The 17,759-nt window shown below is 39.3% G+C and overlaps 1 protein-coding gene across 1 annotated transcript in view; it reads left to right on the forward strand.

Annotated features, from left to right (window-relative positions):
* FREM2 (FRAS1 related extracellular matrix 2) overlaps positions 1–17,759 on the forward strand; it is a 165,789-nt gene that overhangs the window by 134,345 nt on the left and 13,685 nt on the right. The window contains exons 14-17 of the mRNA XM_055317329.1: positions 1,384–1,687; positions 4,074–4,205; positions 5,792–6,123; positions 16,674–16,866. Coding sequence (XP_055173304.1) covers positions 1,384–1,687; positions 4,074–4,205; positions 5,792–6,123; positions 16,674–16,866 — 961 coding nt within the window. The remainder of the gene's footprint in view (positions 1–1,383; positions 1,688–4,073; positions 4,206–5,791; positions 6,124–16,673; positions 16,867–17,759) is intronic.

Genomic DNA, 17,759 nt, shown 5'->3' on the forward strand with positions numbered 1-17,759 from the left:
AAGGGATTACAACACAAACTACATCTAGAGGATTATCATTAAAAAATGGCACATTAGGGGTACCTGGATGGTTCAGTGGCTTGGCCCCTGCCTTTGGCCCAGGGCGTGATCCTGGGGTCCTGGGATCGAGTCCCGCATCAGGCTCCCTGCAGGGAGCCTGCTTCTCCCTCTGCCTGTGTCTCTGCTTCTCTGTGTCTCTCATGAATAAATAAATAAAATATTTTTATTACTTTTTTAAAGATTTTATTTATTTATTCATGAGAGACACACAGAGAGAGAGGCAGAGACACAGGCAGAGGGAGAAGCAGGCTCCCTGCAGGGAGCCTGATGCCGGACTCGATCCCAGGACCCCAGGATCACGCCCTGGGCCAAAGGCAGGGGCCAAGCCACTGAACCATCCAGGTGTTCCAATAAAATATTTTTTTAACAATCGTTAAAATGGCATATTATTATTACTTTTTTTTACTTGCCTTTTCCTGACTAAATTATAAGCTCCTTGTGAGCAAAACTGGGGTGTACTTAGATTTATATAACAACAGACGTGGTAAAATGACCCTACGTATAATAGTCACACAATAAATGTTTATTGAATTACCAAGGCACAAATAATGATTTGGTGCCAAGTTATAGAGGTCTTTAAATGTTATGTTAGGGGATCCCTGGGTGGCTCAATGGTTTGGCACCTGCCTTTGGCCCAGGGCGTGATCCTGGAGACTCGGGATTGAGTCCCGCGTCGGGCTCCCGGCATGGAGCCTGCTTCTTCCTCTACCTGTGTTTCTGCCTCTCTCTCTCTCTATCATGAATAAATAAATAAATCTTTAAAAAAATAAATAAATGTTATGTTAAGGGCTGTGGATTTCATTGGTTGGGTGGTGGGGGGATCTTGTACAGAAGAATGGCATGAGAAGAGGGTATTTTGGAGTGTCACCTCACAACAGTGTGTCACTTGACTAGAAAGATCCCGAATTAGATAAGAAGTGGTGATGGGAATGGGAAGGAAGGCACCAACTTGAACATTGCAAAAGAAGAGTCAGCCAAGGACACTGACCCACTGAAAGTGGGGGCCGGGGGGGATGGGGTGAGAGTGAGGAGGGAAGTAGGGAGGGAGGGAGAAGAAGAATGATTTGGGACTTGGAGATTCATGAGATGATGCAGAGCATAACAAGTTTATGTGCATCAAGTTAGAGTGGAAATGTCCAGTACTCTGTTTGAAATCAGAGTCCATGAACACTGTTAGGGCTAGAATAGAAATGTGAAGGTTGCATGAATAGCGTGTAGAGATGGAAAAAGGCATCAAGGAAAACACTAGGCTAGAGAGCTTGAGAAGTGTAACTTCCACATTGTTCTGTACTATGGCCCTAACAGGATATTTGTTTCCCATAGGCTTGCAACCCTAAATACTCAGACTATGACAAAACAGGTTCTATTTGTGCAAGTGAAAATATCAATGACACCTTGACCCGGTACCGATGGCTAATTAGTGCACCCACTGGCCCTGATGGTGTGACCAGCCCCATGAGAGAAGTGGACTTTGACACCTTTTTTACATCGTCCAAGATGATCACCTTAGATTCCATATACTTCCAGCCCGGCTCCAGAGTGCAGTGTGCAGCCCGTGCTGTGCATGCCAATGGCAATGAGGGCCTGGAGCTGATGAGCCCTATTGTAACCATCGGCAGAGAAGAAGGTAATGCGCTACCATTCTCATATTAAGACCACTGAAATACCATGGAATATTATGAATATCTGATTTCTGGTGATTAGTTCTCCCAAATGCCTGCATGCATTCCTTAATATTTGCCATCAAGTACTTAAAAAATGATGTCCATGTTTACAGAAATACTCATTAGAAAACACATGTGTATTCATTCCACATTTTTTTTGATCACCTGTTATATGCCAGACTTTATGCTCTCTGCTGATGATAAGAAAAAGGAAGCAAGACTCTTGTTCTCGAGGAGAACAGGCGGAAGACACAGATAAACCTTATTAGTCCGGAAAAGGCACACAGTAGAAGTGACTAGTTCTACCCTGAGTGGGTCAGGAGACTGGAATCTTGAAAATAGCAGAGAGAAAAAAACATGAGCAATGACTCATAGAAGCAGGAAAGAACACCAAATATTCTGGAAACTACAAGCAGAGAAATGGGGGAGCATGTGAGAGGAAGCAGGATGGTATGCAAAGGTCAGATCTGGACAACGTGGCTCCGACATGATGAGCTGCTTATTGCACAAGTAGGAATTTGCTGGGGACAGGGACAGAGGAATGAATGACAGTGCTAGCAGAGATATGTACAGGTGCCGACATCTTGTGATTACAAGGGAGGTTGTGTCCAGGGCTGGAGCCCAGACACATCGGGGGTGGAGAATAGAATGTAGCTGGAGCAGACGTGAAAAGACAAGAAATCCACTTTATATATTAATCCTTCACTCTGCAGAAGAACTTTAAAGTTAGACTTTTAAAATAAGTCTGTTTATAAGATTCTATTTTTAAAACTTTATTTACACACACTGATTCATAAAGAACCATTGTTGCATAAAGAAAGGTTACACATTCCGCCTTTATATACTCAGGACGAATATTTATCGATAACATGTATAGTAAACACATATATAGTAAACATGCTCTTTTGTTAGAATTAAAACACATGGTTGTTAAATATCTCTTAAAGCCAAACTATTGCGTTGGTACCAAAAGGAAAAACAATTAAGCAATGCCTTAAAATGAATCCCTGTATTAATAAAACAGGCAGCCCAGGTTCTGGAGCCTGCCTCTGATTTTATTGCTATTCTAATAAATACTTGTCTATTTCCTTTGTTATGTATAAATTGAAAAGAGATTATATATTGTGTTCTTGATTATAATCCAGCATCTTGATCCCTTCCATAACATTAAAATGAAAACATCACAATTCCTTGGAAGGACACATTGGAGAAAGATTTTCGTGTCAAAAGAGACTCACTGAGAGATCGTTAGATGGTTAATAGAACATAATCTTACACTATCATGTGTTTCAGTATGTGTATGTGCATATCAGTATCAGTATGTTTTGTATCAGTGTGTATATTATAAATTATAACTTATAATTCACATGTCATAAGAAGTTAGAGGGAAAACTCTGCTGTATACATTTTGTTCTCTGATTCTAAGGAGACTTTAATTTTTGCTTTAAAAATAAGTACACCTTTAGTTTATTTGATTATAAATAATGCTACTTTATGACTAGTCATAGGTATATTATTCTAGGGTAAACATCCAATTCACTCAATTAAACTATAGTTACTTTCTCCTGTTGGTTTTCTTTTTTTTCTAATAAATTTATTTTTTACTGATGTTCAACTTACCAATATACAGAGTAACACCCAGTGCTCATCCCATCAAGTGCCCCCCTCAGTGCCCGTCACCCATTCACCCCCACCCCCCGCCCTCCTCCCCTTCCACCACCCCTAGTTCGTTTCCCAGAGTTAGGAGTCTTTATGTTCTGTCTCCCTTTCTGATATTTCCTACCCATTTCTTCTCCCTTCCCCTCTATTCCCTTTCACTATTATTTATATTCCCCAAATGAGTGAGAACATATAATGTTTGTCCTTCTCCGATTGACTCATTTCACTCAGCATAATACCTTCCAGTTCCATCCACGATGAAGCAAATGGTGGGTATTTCTCATTTTTAATGGCTGAGGATATTCCATTGTCTACATAAACCACATCTTCTTTATCCATTCATCTTTCGATGGACGCCAAGGCTCCTTCCACAGTTTGGCTATTGTTCCTGTTGGTTTTCAATCCTTTTTTACTGTGTTCACATTTTATACTAAAATGATTTTGTAAATATAACCTAGAATGTCCAGTGTGTATTAAAGTACATAATAAGAAGTAGCTACTAAACTGTCTGCTATACTTACTTCTCACACCAGGGCCTTTGACTTTTTTATAGCTGCTTTTAGCCATGCCTCAGTCCACAGAGAACTTTTAATTTTGTTATTTAAAAAAGTATAGTGTCTAGCTTAAAAATATTCTTTAGGTGTTGTCTATGACGTTCTTTTAGCATAAATATGTTCATTTTTCCCTGAGGTCTTTGTCAGCCCAGGGTGCCAGGGACAGTGGGAGCAGAGCCATTCTCAGCTAAGCTGCGCTACACAGGCCCCGAGGACCCAGAGTACACGAACTTTATCAAGCTCACCGTCACGATGCCACACATAGATGGTAGGTGGCTTGCGTAAGCACATCCATGGGGAGTGGTTTGGGCTCCTCATCACCTGGTTGATTCCACTGAATACTTGAAATCACCAAGCAGATGATAAATGTTCATTTTGCAATATGATCTTCAAGCCTGTTTCTTTCAAGTCACTCTACTTTCTTTCTATCTTGTTTTTTAAAAGTCTGATGATTTAAGCATTCTGTAAAATTAAATAAATTTAATACATTGTCCAAGCATGATGGAACAGACTTTGATCAATGAGCCAGGTGACCAGGGGACCCAGGTGTCCCCTTATAATGGTTCCAATAGAAAGACTGATCCCAGGGCACCTGGGTGGCTCAGTGGTTTAGCATCTGCCTCCGCCTCAGGGCATGACCGCATCACCATAGGGTCCTGGGATCAAGTCCCGCATTGGGCTCCCTGCAGGGAGCCTGCTTCTCTCTTTACCTATGTCTCTGCCTCTCTCTCTGTGTCTCTCATGAATAAATAAATAAAATCTTAAAAAAAAAAAAAAGACTGGTCCCTCATGCTCTCCTTTGCATTGTCTGATGTGGTCAATAACCACAGCTCTGCCAGAACATGATAGAAGCTGACCAGTTCTTTTGTTAGGCCAGAGTTCTGCTCTGAGAGCAAGAGATGGGAAAGGTTCCAGGAAAACACCTTTCTCATGGTTCTTTTTGCTGCATTGCTCATGCCAGGGCTCAAAAAACTATGGCCCCTGTGCCAAATCTGGCTTGCTGCCTGCTTTCATATGGTCTTGCAAACTAAAAAATGGATTTTTTACATTTTTAAATGTTTGGGGGAAAAACAATATTTCATGGAACATAGAAATTATACAAAATTATAATTCATTGTCCATAACAAAGTCTTATTGTACAGTTATATTAATTCTTTTACAAATCATCTGTGGCAACTTTCGGCTGACCATGGCAACCTCGAGCAGTTGACACATAGACGTTATGGCCCACAAATCCTAAAATATTTTAGCTTATACTCTATAGTGATAGCTTTCAAACATTTTGGTCTCAGGACATCCTCAAAAATAGGATCTCAAAGGCCTATTGTTTTTATGAGTTATATCTATAAACATTGACTGGATTTAAAATGAAAACTAAGGAATTATTAAATACTTATTTTTTCGTTCATTTAAAAATAACAAATCCATTACATATTAATGTGAAAACCATGCTTTTCAGAAAAATAGCTATAACTTACGAATTAAAAAAATTGCTGTTTTTTTTTTACATTTTTGAAAATACCCTTAATGTCTGGCTTCATAAAACACAGCTGAATTCTTTTATCTACCTCTGCATTCAATCTATGGCAATATATGAGGACTTGTAGCCTCTAAAAAACTCGACTGTGTGCTACTGAGGGAATAATGCTGGAAAAGTCAAATAATGTCTTTAGAATCATGAAAATAGCTTTAATATTACAGATCTCCTGAAAAATGCCACGGGATCCCTGGGACACCATGTTGGTAGTAATTGCTATACAGTATTTTATAACACTTGTCTTCTCGAGGATAAAGAAATAAGTGTTCTAAGTCCTTTGCTGGTGACAATGGCAACATGGTTACTATTCCTTGCAGGTATGCTCCCTGTGATCTCCACTAAAGAGCTTTCCAACTTTGAGCTCACCCTTAGTCCTGATGGCTCAAGAGTTGGAAACCACCAGTGCTCCAATCTTCTAGATTACACTGAAGTGAAGACTCACCATGGCTTCTTAACTGATGCTACGAAAAATCCAGAAGTAATTGGAGAGACTCATCCTTACCAGTACAGCTCATCTATCAGAGGTTCCAGTACCTTACGCTTCTATCGAAACTTGAACCTGGAAGCCTGTTTATGGGAGTTTGTTAGCTACTATGACATGTCAGAACTTCTCACCAACTGTGGAGGAACCATCGGGACAGACGGACAGGTAGGAATTTTGAACATCTGAGCTTCGTCACTGGAAAAACCAGTTGGTTTTGTTCAGGTATACAGATGAGGACTAAATCCCAACTCCAGTCTTTCATCTTGGTGGCGTAGATCATTAAGTAGGAGTGGGAACTCGCATGGGTGGTGTGAAAATTCATGTCTATTTCTGAACCAAGCTGTCTAAATTTTTGACACATTTTTTTAGCAAATGGGCTTATAACATTATCTTTGTATCAAAAGGTCACTGTATAATTGTTGCCATAAACTCCAAGTCTACTCTGATATAAAAATCCAAATACTGATTTTGTTTCAAAGTATACATTATCATTTCATATATATATATATATATATATATGTATGTATACACACACACACACACATGTCTATGATGTGTCCTAAACCATCTAAAGTGAGGATTTACAATCCTTAGGGCCAATCCAATTTTTCTCCCTCCTTTTCTTCTTCTTCTGCCATATTTCTCTCCTTTTATCCTCTTTATTCTTCCCTTGTTTCCTTCCCTTTCCCTCCCAGTCTGCTTCATTTCTCCATCACTACCATAGTCAAAAGTATTTTTATTGAAAGCTTATTGTTATTTCTCCACTACAGTTACTGACTCCTCTTCATACTACACAAACATTTCCACATAACATACACAACACACACACACATGCACACACAATCCCCACCCCCATCATCATCAACAGAATTGTTGTCAACATGATAAGGAAGCAAGGTCTCCATTAGCAGTTATGATAGAGAATCTGAAATACGTTGGGTGTGGCTCAAAAGTATGATGACTGTTCAAACCAAAAGCCATGACTCTGTCCTAAACATGACTCTGGACTAAACAAAAGAGCTTATGTGAGTCAACGTACACATTACATTTTTGAATGGTACCCAGGATGTATTAAGTCTTTCTTTAAAAAAAAAAAGATTTTATTTATTTATTCATGAGAGACACAGCAAGAAAGAGAGAAAGGCAGAGACACAGGTGGAGGGAGAAGCAGGCTCCATGCAGGGAGCCCGACGTGGGACTTGATCCTGGGTCTCCAGGATCACACCCTGGGCTGCAGGCGGTGCTAAACCGCTGCGCCACTGGAGCTGCCCTGTACTAAGTCTTTCAAGATTTAACCCCAGTGAGGCCAATTTTGTCCGTGCTATATCCTTGTGTTGTTAAAGCATAAAACAAGTAGTAGTGTGAGAAATGGAGATAGTAATGGAGTATCAGTTTAGCCCCATGGCAGAGCTATGAAACCTGACACGTTCAGCTAGTGTTGATGTGGAATGGGCAGCCAGTCATTATGTCTGGAGACTATTGGACTCCAAGACATTATCTCCATCTCCTCTGAAAGCAGTAAAATATTTAGAGATTTGCATGGATTAGTGAAAATCCCCAAACACCAATAGGAACACAGGGTGGAATAGTGGAAAGGGTTTGGGTATTAGAACCCAGCAAATGCAGACCAAAATTTGGATTTGCTCTGATGTTTTTTTTAGTTTTGCGTCCTCAGGCAAATTACATAAGCTCTTGTTTGTGTTACCTCTTCGGTCCCTCTTCCCCAGTGGATCTTTGCCACCAGAAAGACATGCAAAAAAAAAAAAGCCCTGCCCCCAGAATAAAAATAGATTCATAATAATGAATCTACCTCAGCCTTTTTCTTTGTAGGTCAAATATCTCTGGTTCCTTTAACTGTTACTCACAGAGCTTGTTTTTAATCCATTTGTATTTGTATTTTGTATTTTTTTTAGAGAAAGAGAAAGCGTGAGCAGTGGGAGCAGGGTGAGGTGGGGGGGCAGGAGGAGAGGGAGAGAGAGAATCTGAAGCAGACTCCATAGCCAGCACTGAGCAGACATGGGGCTCGATCTCATGACCCTGAGATCATGACCTGAGCCAAAATCACGAATTGAAACACTAACTGACTGAGCCACCCAGGTGCCCCTTCAATCCATTTTTAAATCATCCCTGTTTTCTTTCTGGTTGCTCTTCTCTCAGGATCTTGTGTAAGTCACAGGATCTACCACATAAACAAAATTGGATTTGGTGGTAGGATTACATTTTAGTTCTAGCTCTTTGTTAACAATCACTTTCTACCGTGGGGCTCTTCTGTGGGTCATATCTCCTCTATAGTCTGTTTTCACCCTCAAGAATGTTTTCCATCATCTCACAAAATGCCAGCACATTTTGATTTTTCCTATCTGCAACCCAGATAGCCCTCTCTAATGAGAACCCTGCACTTGCCAGCTCAAGTCCTGTCCTGTTACATCTGCCAACGTCCCCAGGATCTGAAGGGCATTTTGAATACAAACCCATTCCCTCTGATGCGTTTATCTTTCTGACTAAATCTTACCATAAAATGCTCAGCTAAACTGACTGAACTTTGCCACTTGTGTATTTGCCAAATATTGTTCCTCTCTTTAATTGTTTAACTCGTATTTTTCCTTCCCATTACCACTGCCAGCTGGGAAAGTCACTGCCCTGCTTCTATAGTTGAGCTGCCAGTGGTTCTGCTCCATTAGGTGAAAACTAGCAACTGCAGGTTTTTCGGTTAAGATTTACCTACTTGAAAGGCTTGTGTTACCTAACACTAAGAATAGAAGAATTATCCCATCCACTTCTTAACTAGTTTGTGTTACCTTCTTAAGCTGGCCTGATGGTTACAGGAGTTTCTTCTGAAAGGATTTTTCTTTTTTTTTTGCTTTTGCATTGTTGAAAATAAATTTAATAGCATCACCATGATGATCAACATAAATAGATGACCAGGTTCAATGTAAATCATTGAAATTTCAGGATTTATTTATTTATTTATTTATTTATTTATTTATTTATTTATTCATGAGAGACAGAGAGAGAGAGGCGGAGACACAGACAGAGGGACAAGCTGGCTCCCCAAAGGGAGTCCGATGCGGGATTCAATCCAGGATCCCAGGATCATCTGAATCAAAGACAGACACTCAACCGTTGAGCCACCCAGGCATCCCAAAATTTCAGAATCTTGTTATAAAACGTTAAAAGCCTCAGTGTAAACTAAACATTAATATAATCTAGTAAGACATGTTGCTCGCTCTAGAGTAGAGCTCAGAGATGGTCATCTCCTTTCCCCCCACTTTGTTCCTTGGGCTTAAACTCTACTTCTCTCCTAGCTGTTGATATGCTCCTAAATCTCCACCTCTCCCCAACACACACATTGCTTAAATATAGGTGAGGAGGAAGAAAATAATTAAAATTGGAAAAAATATACTTCTTTCAGATATTTCCCTGATGTTCCCCATTAGTTTTAGGTTCTACAGGAGAAGAGAAAATACCTAATCATTGTACTAACAATAACAACAATGATTATAATAGTAATAGCTAACAATTATTTAATGTGTACCATGTACCCACATTCTTCTAAATACTTCGCATATTTCCACAAATTCTGTCCTCGCAACATTATGAAATAACTATGAATTTTCCCCCTTTTTAGAGATGAGGAGGCTGAAGCAAAGAGAATTCAAATAATGTGCCCAAACTCACTTTGCTTGTAAGCCTGTGCTTTTAACCAAGTTACATCATGATTCTTGTCTGGACATTTAATTAAGTGAATTAAATGTCATTTTATTGGGTGTGTGTGAGGAATGGATGCGGTCACAGATACAATTGCAAGAAAGGCAAATGAACTTCTCTGTCTATCCTTGGGACCATAATGCTACCCTACAGGGGTCATGAAAACACATGCCAGATTACATCTACACCCTTGCTGATAAAATTATACAAGTCGGTGCCTTACCAACAGTGGTTTCCAGCATCACCTGAGTACCAGCAGATCAGATAGAAATGAAAACACATTTTATGAGGCTACATCTGAAGGAAAACAAACTAAACACTTGGTGAAAAGATTCTGCTTTAGGGTTTCATAAGAGTTTTGCAAACTTTTACGTTTCCAACTTTAGGATGGGAAAATGGGGAAAAGTAAAGATAAACCATCAATATGAGCTAAATGTGCTTCATAGCAGCTTCATGGGTGTGTTGGTCACTGCTGGACAACAGATCCTGAAGGAAGACAGTGCTGCCCCAGGTCTGTTTGTCCTCTGCCAAGTGCAGACAGCCCCAGCCAAGTATTTTAATAGATGTGGCTTTGTCTCTTCTAGCCCTTTTCTAGACTTGGCACCTTAGATCAACACAGTCACTATACAAACAAATTTTACTAACTGGCAATTGCTTCCCCCAGGAACAATATGACATCTGACTTTTTTTCTTTGTGCATTCTTAGTGGCTAAAGCTACCGCTACAAACACTGGCAAGCCCCTGCATTTCTTTTTGTGATTGAAAAGCGGTTTCTAACACTCTCTAAAAGATTCTCTACCTTCCCTAACCTCTCACATTCAGATTATTTAACTTCTAAGAAAGAATTGCCAAGCTGAAGGAATCTCTTGAAATATCCAAGATAGTGACCTCTAAATAACAAATGAAGTTTTATTAAGTTTTATGCAGTTTGACTAGAGCTAGCTTTAGCTGATATTAAAACTGTTTCTGCTTTTCCCACCTTAATCATTATGCATTCGTTCATTAAAGAAAAAGGAACTGAACACCTACTCTATGCCAGGGACCATACTACATAGAATTTTAAGAGTCAATCCCCATTCTTATAAAAGTTAAGAATTTTACTTGCCAAGAAAAAGAAATGCAGACTTTTCTAATGATCTTCAATGCTAAAATCATCTTTAATGATTTTAACGTATAGAAGCAGATAGCAAGAAAACTACAGATAAATAATAAATAGTACTGCTCCACTGTATGTTGTGTGTGACAAAACAGTGTTTTGTAAATAAAAACTTAAATTGTTTTGGTGTACAATAAAAAGCACTTGTGATGCAAAATAGTTATTAAAGTTAAACTAAGTTTTTAAAACCATTGGATATTTTTGGTGGTGATATTTCTCTTGAAAACAACTTCTTGGGCAGCCCGGGTGGCTCAACGGTTTAGCGCCGCCTTCAGCCCAGGGGGTGATCCTGGAGTCCCGGGATCGAGTCCCACATCGGGCTTCCTGCATGGAGCCTGCTTCTCCCTCTGCCTGTCTCTCTCTCTCTCTCTCTCTCTCTCTCTCTCTCTCTCTGTGTGTGTGTGTGTGTGTGTCTCATAAATAAAATCTTAAAAAAAAAAAAGAAAAGAAAACAACTTATTTTACAAGTGAAAGCCCTCAGTTCATTTCGCTTTTCAGGATCCTGGCTATTGGTGTTGTGAGGTCAGAATCTTACATAAACACTGATAACATCATTCAAGGAACATTAGTAAGCTACAGAAATGCAACCCCAAGGAAGTGCACTTGAAACATCAACTTGTAGTTTACTTAGGAGAAGGAATGATTTTGGAAAAGTAAATGTGTTTTTTCCTAGTTATTTGGTTTGAGGAATCATTTTTCTTCCTTGTTACTGTGTGTTTGACTTAGAAACATGGTACTTTGGGGCAAGGATATGCTTTAGAAGTCATCTTTTTCCATCCCATTATTTTATGCTTAGTCCTTGAATTTAGTGTTTTTCACATGTACGTCACTCTAAATCACTTTACAAGAAATAGCAAGAAGAATCCAGAATGTGTGACTTTCCTGGAGCATGTTGCTTCTCAGTTTGTCAACTTTGTAAATTATTTTTTTAATAATGTAGTTTCTTTGTTTTTTAAGTGAGAGTAGTGACAGCATCACGGAAAGCTGGGGAACTAAAAACAAAAGTAAAAACAAACATTATTCCATTATCACTGTGCACAGACAGATTTTCTAATGCTTTCCAATGTACATACACATTTTTAATAGTAGCAGTGTAATGTTATTTGTACCATCTTGTATACTGCTTTTTTTTAATAAATTAATTTTTATTGGTGTTCAATTTACCAACATACAGAATAACACCCAGTGCTCATCCCGTCAAGTGTCCCCCTCCGTGCCCGTCACCCATTCACCCCCACCCCCCGCCCTCCTCCCCTTCCACCACCCCTAGTTCAAGTATACTGCTTTTTAACTTAACATTGTGAGCATTTTCTTATGACAAGGAAAATTCTTTAGATACATGACTTTTGATGGCTACATAATATTTTACCTTGTGGGTCATCGTAACTTATTTAGCCATTCTTCTGTTGTTGGTCATTTAGATAATTTCTTTCTTCCAAGTGTTCCTTGATGTGTAGACTCCTAGTACTGCTAATCCCTTGGCTAAGGACATGTTTTACTGCAAGCTGTTGAGATTTATGAGCATCTTTACACATTCACAAACACCACCATCTTGATGACATAGATACATTTCTGGAAACAAAAGGAACAACAGAAAGAAATTTCAACCAGTGGGAAATCCACACCACTGGTAGCCCTCAGATAATACTCTAACAGCTCTAGTTCAATTTGCAATCTTTGAAGTGAGCACAAGCCACATATCCCACATAAAGGTGGGTAGATATTGGATTACAAAGTATTTTAAAATAATCATTGTTTTCAACCTGCATGGTCTAATAAAAGACCTTGGTTAGAAGAGTATAATCAGTGCTGCCCAATATGGTGATCACTAGCCATGTGTGGCTACAGAGCATTCAAAATTGAGCTGTGTTGTTCATGTAAAATACATACTGGATTTCAAAGAGTAGCAAAAAAAATCTCAAAAATTATTTTATATTGATTGCGTATTAAAATGTAATATGTTTAACATATTGGATTAAGTAAACTATTCTTAAAATCAGTTTTCACATGTTTCTCTTTACTTTTTGAAGTCTGGCTACCAGAAAATTTTAAATTACACGTGTGGTTCACATTGTATTTTTGTTGAGTAATGCTGGTCTAGATAATTGGTGTTAACACTGATTGTACTGAATAATCTTGGGCAAGCCAATTGACTTCTTCACAGGCTGAAGTTCAACACATGTAGAATACAACCTTGCTCGAATGAAAGTTACAGAGGAGCAAAGTAAATATAGATAGTTTTTACTAGTACATGTATATACTGCCAATTTCTGTAAGAAACAGTGTGTATATATACTGCCTACTTCAATAAAGCTGAAGTATGTAATTTGGGTAGCTTAAACTGGATGCCCGAATGAGTGAAGAATTCAATCTAGTGTGATTTAACTCAACACGAGTGCCCGCCTTAGGTGACATTCTATGTATAATTTCTAATTTAGCATATTTATTTTCCTTCCTTTTCTTCTCATGTCCTCCCCACCTGACACAGCCCAGCAGAATTTCTTCGGTCTCTTCAACTGGCAATACTCTCCAAATATATACTGGCTGCCCATTATTAGCCAGCAGCAGCAGCAGTACTAGAAATTTATGTCAGTGACCTTTTCCAGAAAATTTGTATCTTATACTTTTCCTTTACTTATTTTTGTAAAGATTTTATTTACTTGTTCATGAGATATATGGAGAGAGAGGCAGAGACAGAGACAGAGGCAGAGGGTGAAGCAGGCTCCCTGCGTGAAGCGTGATATAAGACTCAATCCCCGGACCTGGGATCACACCCTGAGCTGAAAGCAGACACTCAACCACTGAGCCAGCCAGGCATCACTACTTTTCCTTTAAATATGGAATTTGAAGTATCATTTGGTTTTGTTGAAGAAACTTCAAGCATCTGTAAGGACATGTAAACTCCTTTGTCATGTCACAGTTGCTTTGAGAGCAGTATACCAGATTTAACATCTATTTTAGTATAGACAAATACTTTAAAAATCCCTGTGATGCAGGGTGAAAGAAAACTAAGTCCTCATTAAGATGATGTCCAGAAGTTAGATTGACGGCATTGCATTCTTCAATTTTACAAGAATGAGCAGGTAGGGGATCTAGATAATTGACGTTGTTCCATTGGCACCAATTACTCTAGACAAAAATTCCAAACAAAGAAGGCCTGGCCATGGTGAAGAAGAAAATACAACAAGATGCTGATTCCATGTCCAGAGATGGTCAAACTCCAGGTTATCACAAGAATCAAATGAAAGAAAATAAAAATTGGTCAGGGAGCTTTGCGCCATGTAAATTATTCATAGGAAGTGAGTATTTATAGTTTTCTCCAAAAGAGCACACTCAGCAACATTTGATAAAGTATAATGTTGGCAAAAATTATACTAGAAAGTTTAATTGGAAACTCATTCCTAAAGCCTAATTTTTTAAAGATGATGGTTTATTAAAATCATAGGATGAAACATTAATTTCCAGTGGGATATACATTGACTTAATCACTCTTCTTTACACTGAGTGTTAAAATTGCGCTACAAGATCAAGTTCTCACTGAATGCAGTAATATTGACTGTTAACTAATAAATATCTCAAAGTACTTTGGTTGCTAAGCCCCTCTTCTACTGGCTGGATTAGAGGATGATGGGGAGTGCTGGCTGCTACACAGCTAAGAGTCAAATAATTTGCTTGGATGAAGGTTTTTCTCTTTTTTAAAAAGATTTTACTTATTTATTCATGAGAGACACAGTGAGAGAGGCAGAGACACAGGCAGAGGGAGAAGCAGGCTCCCTGCGGGGAGCCCGATGCGGGACTCAATCCCAGGACCCTGGGATCATGTCCTGAGCCAGAGGCAGACGCTCAATCACTGAGCCACCCAGGTGTCCCAGATGATGTTTTCTTTCTCTGCATTTTTGTTGGCAATTCAGGTCATCATTTTTTTGTAATTTAACGAGTTTATTTTTTACTCTCTGACAAACCGATAAATTGTTATCATGGTTTATATTATTCACTAACACATGTATGTGATCTCTTTTACCAGCTCAGTGTGGAAATAGAATTAGAATGGTATCAGAGGGGATCCCTGGGTGGCGCAGCGGTTTAGGGCCTGCCTTTGGCCCAGGGCGCGATCCTGGAGACCTGGGATCGAATCCCACGTCGGGCTCCCAGTGCATGGAGCCTGCTTCTCCCTCCTCTCTCTCTCTCTCTCTCTCTGTGACTATCATAAAAAAAAAAAAGAAGAAGAAGAAGAAGAATGGTATCAGAAAGCCCAGCTGGAACGTCTAAAGGGTATGATCACCTCTTGTGTAGAAGAAGATAGCTATATTTGCCCAGCTATTTTGAGAATTAAGTATGATAAGGTTGGTTAGGTGATCTAGGACTGCCCTCAGCTTTGTTTGGAATGTGATGAGGTGTGACAGAATAGAAAAACACAGGCCAGAGGCTGGGTTCTAATACTGGCAGAGCCGTTCAGGAGACTTAAAGAATTCTATGGGAAATTTGTTTTACTTCTTTGAACTCTAATTTTCCTCTCTCTGCTTTTCTGTGCATCATTTATCCTTCTGTCCATCCACCCATCGATCCATCCCCCAGCCATCCAACCTTCCAGGCATCCACCCATACATATAAATATAATTATGGGGGAGAATAAAAATATCAAAATTAAAAATATTAAATAGCTTTTATTGTGAACTTAGAGGCTCAATAAATAAATATTAGTTTATCCTCCACTACTTCTAACTCACCTGCTAAATACCTGAAAAGGGAAAGTATAAAATTCAGAACAAGACACTTCATTTCAACTAATTATTTTGGGGACATATGAAGTATTACATGTCATTACTAAACATGTCTGCTTCTAAATCTCTCCTGTCTTCCTTTATATAATAATTTAAAAGTGCCTTATAGCAGTGTTATTACATAACAGCTCAAAACAGGAAATAATCCAACTGTCCATCAACGAATGAACAGATAAATATGTGCAGCATATGCATGCAAAGGAATGCTATTCAGAAATAAAAGTATTGAAATGTGCAGCAGCATGGATGCACCTTGAAAACAGAAGTTTAGGGATCCCTGGGTGGCCCAGCGGTTTAGCGCCTGCCTTTGGCCCAGGGCGCGATCCTGGAGACCCGGGATCGAATCCCACGTCGGGCTCCCGGTGCATGGAGCCTGCTTCTCCCTCTGCCTGTGTCTCTGCCTCTCTCTCTCTCTCTCTCTCTCTCTGTGACTATCATAAATAAATAAAAATTAAAAAAATATATTAAAAAAAAAAGAAAACAGAAGTTTAAAAAAAAGCCCGTCACAAAAGACTACAAATTGTAGGACTCATGTAAATGGAATGTCCAGAACTGACAAATACAAAGAGACAGAAAAGAGGCTAGTGGCTGCCAGGGTCCAGGAGGAGGAGGAGGGAATGAAGAAGTGACTCCTAATAGGTTTGGGATTCCCTTTGGAGGTGATGAAAGTGTCCTCTAAGATTGATTGTGGGTGGAATTTGCATCCCCCCGCCTAAGCCGAATACATTAAATACTGTTGTCCTGCCTACTTTAATCGGTGAATTATACGGTATGTGGATTATATCTTAATAAAGCTGTTATGAAACAAAAAGGACTGCATAGGTATAATATACCCCAAATAATGCAATTTACTTTCAGGATTTCTACCGCATATCCTGTGTTGCAGAGGAAGACCGTGTGATAACAACTAGTCCATTGCTCTAAGATTGTCGGGGGCCAAGAGTATAAATGCTGCCCCTTCCTTGCCTCAGTGGCCACCCAAAATCTCTCATTGAGTGAAAGGAGGAAAAGGCTTCTGCAAAGCTAGTTAGCCCCGAATCGTGCTGACCGATACCGTTTTATCGCTTTAGGTCCTGAATCTGGTGCAGTCGTATGTGACTCTTCGGGTGCCTCTGTATGTTTCGTACGTGTTCCATTCCCCCGTTGGGGTAGGGGGCTGGCAGCACTTTGACCTGAGGTCGGAGCTCCGCCTGACTTTTGTGTATGACACTGCCATCCTGTGGGACGACGGCATCGGCAGCCCCCCAGGAGCCGAACTCCAAGGTGGGTTAGTAATTTGGAGGACTACTCCTCCTATCCGAGCTCAATTACTTAGGGTTTGGGTTTTTTTTTTTGTTTTTTTTTGTTTTGTTTTTTTTTGTTTTTTACCGTAGCTAAGAATAATAGAAGCGACTTTTAATATATTTTATTTTTATATTCAATAGGTAAGATTGTTTTTCATTTTGCCACGGAAAAGCAAAATCATATCAGTGCCTCGAATTCCGCATAGTATGTGACTGCAGTATACTGTATACATTTCATGGATATTTAGCCCTTATGGTCCATTGTAAGGTGATTGATCATTTATGCATTACACAACACAGTCTATGGGTTTCCTAGATTCTAGAAAATGTGTAGAGGAAGTCCCAACTGAAAATAAGAAATGAACCCAAGAGAAAAATTTGTGCTATTTTGTTTCTGAAAATGAGATACATCCTGGATTCTAGTTCTGGCTTGCACAGCTAACTAGCTTTGTGATCTTAAACATACTGCTTAACCTTTGTGGCACTCAGATTCTTCTCAAAGGTAGGCCAGGCTTCTAATTTTTTTTATTTTAAAATTCTATTATTCTGTGATATTTTAGCTGAATATCTTGGAAGAGTGGTGTAAGTACAACTAACTGCTGAGCCCATCATCATCTGCCAAAATTCATTTCAATCTCTGTGTCAGAATTATAATTCAAAGTCCAGAAACATAAAGCTAATTATCTATCTGTAGAATGAGTGCAGTTTCTTTTCAGGCACCTGCTACTGTTCTGGTTCCATGCCTATCTGAGCATCATGTCTGCATTATTTTCTAGGAGCCAGAGAGACAATACTAGTGACACTACATCAAAATTTGCTGTCTTAGGGGCACCTAAACACCTCAGCTGGTTAGGCATCTGCCTTCAGCTCAGA

Source organism: Nyctereutes procyonoides, unplaced genomic scaffold (genome assembly GCF_905146905.1).
Source record: "Nyctereutes procyonoides isolate TBG_1078 unplaced genomic scaffold, NYPRO_anot_genome, whole genome shotgun sequence".
Lineage (NCBI taxonomy): Eukaryota > Metazoa > Chordata > Mammalia > Carnivora > Canidae > Nyctereutes > Nyctereutes procyonoides.